Below are 8,721 nucleotides of genomic sequence, written 5' to 3'. Positions count from 1 at the left end.
ACTTTATTTTATTTTTTATTTTATTTTTTTTGGACGCCCCCCCCCCACCCCGAGGACATTTAATGAGCAACCTCGGCTGATTTCGTGGATTTAAACAAAGTGTTACTACTCTTCTCACGTGGATTCACGCTGGTTGAAAGATTTAATTGCTTCATTCAGAACAGGGAAGTCCTTTCGTTCAAATTACACACACACACACACTCACACACAGAGACAGAGGTTATTTCAGTTTTTCTCCCATTGAAACTTCATAGTAAACGCACAATATATATATATATACTTGAAGGAAACCTTATTTCCACAGAGCACGCCTAACACAACCTACTTTGGTAAACTGCAAAAATCCAGTGAATCTTTCAGATCTTTGTGACTAGTATGTTTTAACTTATTTTGTACAATAAAGCTTTGAAATTTTCTTAGCCTAAATATTATTCCCAAAAGCAAGACATTCCTGTGTGCATACTATTCTGAGTGCCCTTATAAATCTCTCCTGACATCTGTGTAAACAGTGTACATTTTCAGAGGCTCTTTCGTGCCATTTGAAACTCTAATATGAACGATCATTTGTTCCTGCATGGCATCGAATTGATATTGGATGTTTCTCATCGGAAATAATCAAATCCAGAATATTTAGGAGTATAATTGTTTATTTTTCTTCATATGATTTTTTACGCCATTATTTATTTGTTTAAAAAAACGTGTACATTTTCGTATAGCACACATACAATTTTAATTAAAAGTATTCGTTCAACTTTTATTAATCTAAAATATGTTTGAACTCTTGTGCATTATTAGCATGGCTTTATGCAAAAGTTTTAGTCTTAGTTAACATGGGAATCTTTAGAGTTTTTCATTTACACCGAGCTAACCGAGGGGGGCTTTCACGTCACGTTTCAAGACAGATATTTCTTGTTTTGTACCGTCATTGTCTTCGGACAAAAAAAAAAGCCCAGAAGCTCTCCCAGTATACGAGGAGGTCTTCTTTTCTGAAGTCTTTACGATGAGAGAGTTGAAAAGGTATTTCAACCGAAGGTCGACAAAGCAGCAGTGGCAGGTTCATCCAGGGGACACATTTCAGCCGCAAGGACTGACCCCAACACCCCCTGACCCGCCGGACAGGCAGCATTTTCTCTCCCAGGCTCTGTTCGCTTTGGTTTGGAGCGCTTTTCCACACTTAAAAAAAGCCAAAGCATTCAAAGCAAGAGTCAGTGCGTGAATTCCATAGTTTTACACGTGTTTTAACAGTATTTATATCAGGCGAAGCCCCCAAAAGGTTCTGATTTGTGCATTTGTCTCCTCATGTCAATATGCAATCTTTTTTGTTTTATTTTTGTACATGCTTTTTACCTTGTATTGTGCATTGAGATTGCGAGAAGTATATTGGAAAAAATAAAGATTTCTACTGATTATGCATTTACATGATTGCTATGGGCACTTTGTCCGAATATTTTTATTTTCTCCACTCCACTTATTGTGAGGAAATGTTTTCCCGGGCCCACTGAGGTATTTTATAATTTCTCTTATGGTTCATAACTTTCTTTTATTTATTTCTTTTTAATTTGGTTATTTAGTGTCAGTCGGTTTGCTCCATTTACAAAAGGATAACTTTTGGTGGGAAAAAGAGTTTTTCTTGAGTGGCAACAAGCACGTGGAGCCATATGGACCCAAAGCCCCCTTTTACAAAACATCCACAAATGCACCAAATGTGCGCTGCATTTGTAAATCCAGCCTCTTCTTCTGTCAAGCATGACATTTACGAGCAAAAATATATCAGTGGTCTACGATAAGTGTAGCATTTCTTTAAAAAACATGTTAAAAAACGTCTTTATTCTCTGGCTTGTCTTAATTTTCATTCATTGGCTTTTATCGAAAGGAGCGCATGATTGCGCAAAAAAACATCCACATAGGCTCTAAGTGGAGCTTTTCAGTGTGATTTTATTCCATGAAAACTGCTTTTGGTTTCTTATTAGACTTTGAATTGAGTCTTTATTGCAAAAAGAGTTGTCATTGAAGTCTTTATTATGGAATAGAAACATAAATGAAGTTTCCTGGCCTGGTAGATTCAAATACAAACTCTTTCAGCGGTGGTGGCCCTGCTCTAAAAGCAGATTACGCTACATTTATCAGTCATTGTTTTACACACATAATGAACAACCACACAGATTTGATATTAAACCCCTCTCCTGCTTCATGAGCTATGGCATTATTGAATATGACCCACTGCAACAATGACCTCCGACCCTCCACACTACACAATCAGTTCTGATACAAACAATAGTGGCCATAAACAGACATGTGGAAAAACAATCTTCAGCAGTGTTTTCATCCCCAGCGACCACTGTCTGATCCCCACTGAGCGCGTGCGGGCTTATAGGCGTGCACGGGCGCTTATATGTTTCTGTGTGTGTGTGTGTGAAATACAAGTGGAAGGAGGAGGATGGATGGAGGGATGTCAACTACAGAACAGCACATGCACTGACCACATGAGCCTTTTGATAAGCTGTGAGCATGTTGGGTATTTTGTCTTTAACACAGGGAACAGCACAACAACATCACAAAGCGAAGACATCTGTAGTAGTTTCTAAATCATCTTTATTTATTTTGCCATCATGTTCCATATAGGTTTTAATGAACACTAATATATATCATAGATAACATAAAAACATGTCTGTTCTCTATGTAATTAAATTTACAGAGAGACTTTCTGTATATATATTTATAGATATATACATATCTCACGAAGCTTCCTGATTTTATGTATATGCTCGCCATAGCCCTATAAGAAATAGATCAAGAAAAATAAATATGAAGTACAGAAGTCCATATACATATTCTGTATTGTAAATTAAAACTTATCAAACCAGATTCCACAAAATATGGAACCAAAGAGCTTATTTGATTCTGGTACATAAACTGAGGCTTCAAATTGCAAGCTCAAGAACTCAGGACAGATATTAAACAATGTCTATTTCGGGATAACCCACAAAAACGTAAAGCAAACGTACCAAAAACATACTGCTAAAGGAATGATATTAGTATACTCAAGATAACGATAAAGGAAATTCAATTTTAGTAAACAGTTACAAAGATTAAATACTTTGTACAGGGTAAATGCTTGTAACTAATACTATTCTACCTGTGTACCCTAGGTGTGGCCATCAAAACTGTCTAATTCTAATTTATTCTTAATTCTAATTTTAAAAAGAGCTATTTGGACAGTTTTGAAACAACGTACGTGAACACAAATCATGAATGAAAACAACTGACAAAAGTGATCAGTGATAACAGTGGGAACTATGAGGAGTGATTTTTTTAGATCTACAGAGCAATAACGAACAAAGTAAGGAACGAAAAACATCTGAAACAGGCAACAAAACCTCCAATGTTACAGATAAGTTACTAGTTTTGGGTTTACTGGCAGTCGGTCAGACTGGTGAGGTAACTGACTTTCAGTGAATGTGAGACCTTTCAAAGACTCTACTGTACAGCAGAGAAATCTTTAAGGAAATCACAGGTTTTCTTGTGGACAATCTCACGAAGCTTCCTGATTTTACGAGTGCTGGAGGAGCCTACAAAGCTGTCGGGCTGCAGGACGGCCATCCCGTTGTGAACATCCCCCATGATGATGAGCTGCCCGTTGGCTGTAGTAATATTAGGGCAGGGGCAGTTCCAGTCCATGTTCAGAAGAGTCACCTCCAAGGGCTCTTTACCAAAGAACCTCAGGCCCATCTTCTCATCCTTCAGAATCTCCTCCACTGTCACCAAAGCGTGGCCTGACTCCTGCTCCTCTGTCAGCTCAGTCACACGCCCGAGGATCACAAAGTCACTCTTGCAGAAGCTGGTGACCATCTTGCCTCGAGGTTTACACATCTTGCAATTGTGGTTCTTTGGAAAGGGACACATCTCTTCACAGGCCTCTTTAGACTCGAAGTTGTTCTCGTTGCCACCGCAGCCTCCATACACGAAGGACTGGCACTTTTTAAGGCCGTTGCTGTAAGCCCAGCGAGGCTCATACGCCTTGCAAGGCCCTTGGAGGCTCGGTAGGCTGCAGGGAGCTGCCAGCTCTCCTCCGCACGACAGCATGCAGGCTTCATAGGTGTCAAAATGGTTACGGTTTTTATTGCACTGACTGTAGGTGAAGGTGAAGCAATTGTTCCTCTTTGGTTCATAGTACCAGCTCATGCTCTCCTCCCCACAGTCGTCTGTGTCTGGACTCTTAAGGCACTCTTCAGCTGGAAATGGCAGGTTGGTACTATTCCCCTCTGCGTTCTTACCTTTCGCTTCTCTTTTGAGCACTACCAAGGGAAAGTGTGATGATATGCTTCCACCCACATTTTTGGCGGTGCACGTATAGATGCCGGCATCCTGAAGTTGCGCATTGTATATGACCAGCTGGCCAATGTTGGTGACCACAACGTTCCCTCTGACATGATTAGGTCTCATTACTGTGTTCTCTTTGCCCTTCAGTTGTTTCTCCCAGGTGATTTCTGGACGTGGCTTCCCAGTCACCTCACACAGAAAGCTAGCTGTCTCACCCACAAAAACAGCCTGTTGGGTGGGGCCAGTGTGTATGGTGGGGAGCTGGATGTCAGCTGGGAGAGTGGTCTGGAGGGCAGTGGTGGGATGTAAGGTGGTCTCTGGAGGGATTGGACTGGTGTTGGGCCAGGTCAGGTGGTACCTGTAAGTAGGTTGAATAAGAAAGGAATTAATCAGAGCCAGGACGCATCAAAGGCTCTTCTTTAATTACTATATGACTGTATTAATACATGTATTATTCCATGCTACAGCCAGAAAAAAGGTTTTCAAATGTCTTAATTTTGAGGACTAAAACAAGACAACTTTACCTCGTAACACCAAAAACAAATAGTAGAGATCTTAAATACTTAACATGTTACCTGCAGGTGACCTCAGAGATAGAGATACCCTTGGAACAGGCCTCTGCATCCATGTAGCACTTGTTATAATAGGTCATGCCGTCAGATGCACATGTGAAGTGGGGTTCTCTCTCACAGCGGTCCCGGCACTTACAAACAGGCTGGCCATCCCAGATGTCGCACTCTGACCCTTGCTGAGAGCACATGAACTTGTCGCAGGTGGCGCCCTTTGGCATTCCAACGGGGCCCTTGTTGCCCTTGATGTCTATATAGCGTGCTGCCACACAGCTCTTGTTACCACAGACATTAGGGCAGCACTTCTCAAATGACTCACAGTCCTACAGTTGGAAAAGAAAGAAAACCTTTTGTACCACATACCAGCATATTTATCCCTGTTACAGTTGAGATACAGAAATCCTGCATGAAACTGAGAAACTGCTTTGATTCTTGGTGAGATTCTTCTTTACAAAACACCTCCTGCTGATTTCATTGTGATGAATTTAGATCAGAGGGTTCTTTAAATAAAACAGCATGAATAGAAATAAATAAATTTAGTTAGAAATGTGTAACATTACATAACCACTATGATTATTTATGTTGAACTGTTTTTCTTTCAACCCCCAGGCAGCAGCTCATGAACACTGAAAAGGAAAACAGGAATTGTTGGGCACTGAGACAATCTGATATGATGGACATTTTGGATAGATAGATAGATAGATATATTTTGTTAAAACGTTCTTGTTTTAAGAGCTGGCCACACAGCCTGTTTCACAAATATTCTTCCAACAACAGCAACAACGGGCTGTCTTTACGTCTAAGCACCTATGCCCCTTTGTCTACACATTTCACAGCTTTCACCGTTTCATCAGCTGCAGGTCTACTCACCTGGTCGGATTCACACTCGCGCATGCAGGTGCTCATTGCATCCACCCACAGGTTGGGGTTCAGGTCGTTCGGGCACAGACCTGCGTGAGAGTACACCACTTTTGCCACAGACATGGGCATGGGCATTGCTCTCACGCGGCAGCTATCCATATAAAGGAGAATAGTGTAACAATGTCCCAGAAGAAACCAAATCCATCGGGGAAACAGCATCCACCACATATCCGGCGCGTAACAGGACGGAGAGTAAAAAAAAAAAAAAATCTTAAAATACAACAACTTTAACTCGACTTTAAAGTTTTGAAAAACTCTTTAAACTATCTCCAGACTGTCGCGTAATTGATTTTCTAACCACTGGAATCAGACGCAGAGTTAAAAACAGCGGAAAGAGGAGCGTCCGGGACCTGTCACGATGTGGAAAGCTCCTCCAGGTTAGTCGCTCCACGTTTAATAGTAGCAAGAGATTAGGGCTGCGGTGAGCAAACCCACTTAAGATCTAACTACATGAATTACAGTGGCCTGTCTAGTCGGACAGCAAATCCCAGCTGAGTTACAGTTATGATCAACTTAATTAAAGAAAAAAAAAAAGGGAAAAAAAAGTTCGCCAACAGTTTGCAGCCGCTGTTTCATAGAGGACTGGCGAGACACCTGTGCGTAAGGCGCTGGCTGCCTTAACCCTTAGCTTGCAAAGTCAGTGCAAAGGAGTGGATATTTAGCAATACTATATAGTATATATATATTAATATATATACACTATAAGTATAGTGAGTAGCATTTGCTTTACAATGTAGGCACGATCTAGCATTTTGGATGTTCACACATTTTAATAAGTGCAAAGATAAAAGGTACTGAATAGAGCCTATACAATGACTGTGTATTGTAATGTATTTATTTTTTAATATATTTTGTATTATACAGTCACATTGGCCTTTATTTTCACGTTATCTGTGTTAAAAGACTTCACCTTAAATAGTTATAATTGTGTAGTGTTTCTTATTATAAGATGCTTTTGTTCAATAATAATTCTATCTGTCTTGTCATATTCATCACATTAAACGCAGTAGTGTATGATAATACTGTGCACTATAATACTGCATGATAAATATGCACCACTGTAAAATCTCTCCTGTCCATCTGAACAAAATGTCAGTCTCCAGAAGATGGCACCAAACTCTGGTTTGACTTCTGCATTCAAAGTGAACCAAGCAGTGCAAGGTACATTTAAACAGCTTTAGTAGATTTAAGTGTAGAGGTGGTTACATTATGGATTATTAATTGATAGTTACTTATTTGCACCATGGGATTACAATCCGGATAGTAACCCACCCCCCCCTCCTCTTATTTCATCCTATTTTTCCTCCTCTTCTTCTTTTTCTCTAAAGGTTTCTGTACCTCAAAAACTATACTGCCATACTGGATTTTCTACATAATGTTGGGGCCCAACCTATTGTGCAAAATCCAGCTGATGTAGAATTGTGTATGATTTTATTGTCTCCATATCTGATACCAAGTAATGTACCATTCAGGTGATTCCAGTGTGATGATTCAAATGTTAAAACATGCATCCTCAAACAGTTTAGTTTGTGTTGTGAAATGTCCTTCATTCTGCTGTTTATATGAATCAACCACTGCAAATCTTTGGAAATGCCAACTAGTGAAGTGCAGTGATGCTGAGTATATGCTTGACATATAAAATGGTGTGAAATGTTCTAATGTGCTGGCTCAGTTTGTAACAGTCTGTTTTGTCATCCAGGACAGGTGCAACCATGACATTTCATGATGACTTGAACAACATGCATGCCAAACATCCCAGTTTGACAACACTTCATCACACAGATGGAATATTAAATTGTATTAAAGATAAAGCTTGTAATATGAGGAAGACTTGTTTTATTTGAGCTACAGTAAAGGGTATTCCTAAATTACTATGAGGCTCTGTCACGGTTTGGTTGGATCTGCATAATCCTTTTTTCTTTTTTTCTGTTCATGTTCTCGGGCCAAACAGAGAACAAGCGTATTTGTTTTGAAGCCCCTTTTTCTGCAGCACTTCCTGGAATTGGCTTTTGGGGAACAAATCCTTTTTTTCACAGCATGAGATCAAACTGTCTGTACTACTTCTTACATGTCAATATTGTGATAGCACAAGCCTGACGTGCCTTGAGCACGCAAGTTATCACTAACCCTACTACATTCCAACACTGAAAATGCTTTATATATTAAATAGCATTTAAACAGGATTTTGATTAACTTAAGCCAAAAGTGCTAGTAATTGGAGTACGTAATGATCAAAATGGATCTGTAATGTTTTTAATTAAAAGGGGAAAAAAGCAACAATTTAGTGGCCTCATTGTGAGTGTACATGTGTGTGTGTGTGTGTGTGTGTGAGTATGGGGTCTTTGCTTCCCAAGATGGGTCCCTGCTGAGCCCAAAGAGGCTCAGTGTTATCCAGGCCGAACCCTGCAGTCTCAGTCTGGTCTATGTCTGTGAGCCCCCCCTGAAAACACACACATACACTCAGGTGAGACTCATGCACATGCATGCAGAAAAAGTAAATAATGAATATGGTAAACACTGATCATTTAGCTGGGGATATTAACGATTTACAGGGATTTGCTTAAATAAAATTACAGATTACATACATTTCACTTATTGCACACACACACACACACACACACACACCACACACACACACACACACATAACACGGTATGTGCACACTCTCAATTTCCTGCAAATACACAAACACAGTCAAGCTGTGTTTTCAGTGTCTGCTCACCCACTCACCCCCTCAGGCCTTCCACCCCTAACCTTCACCCCTCAAGACCCTGCATTCCCAGCATAGCCGACACTGGGGCTACAGGGCATGTCACATATTGAATAACGCCACACGGTGGACGCCACGCAGGGCGCCCCAACAGTCTATCTTCCTTCAGCACATGCATTGTCTGCAAACAGACCTTGACTT

The 8,721-nt window shown here is 40.3% G+C and overlaps 1 protein-coding gene across 1 annotated transcript; it reads right to left on the bottom strand.

Annotated features, from left to right (window-relative positions):
• Positions 1-3,477: 3,477 nt before the first annotated feature.
• wfikkn2a (info WAP, follistatin/kazal, immunoglobulin, kunitz and netrin domain containing 2a) lies at positions 3,478-5,978 on the bottom strand. The gene is made up of 3 exons (XM_035655417.1): positions 5,760-5,978; positions 4,896-5,212; positions 3,478-4,678 (listed from the first exon to the last, which is right to left on the bottom strand). Exons 1-3 carry the CDS (start codon positions 5,976-5,978, stop codon positions 3,478-3,480), a joined length of 1,737 nt encoding a protein of 578 aa, XP_035511310.1.
• Positions 5,979-8,721: the final 2,743 nt, after the last annotated feature.

The sequence above is a fragment of the Morone saxatilis genome, unplaced genomic scaffold, assembly GCF_004916995.1.
Source record: "Morone saxatilis isolate NCDOM2014 unplaced genomic scaffold, NCSU_SB_2.0 Contig14, whole genome shotgun sequence".
NCBI lineage: Eukaryota > Metazoa > Chordata > Actinopteri > Moronidae > Morone > Morone saxatilis.
This window is presented reverse-complemented; position numbering and strand designations above follow the sequence as displayed.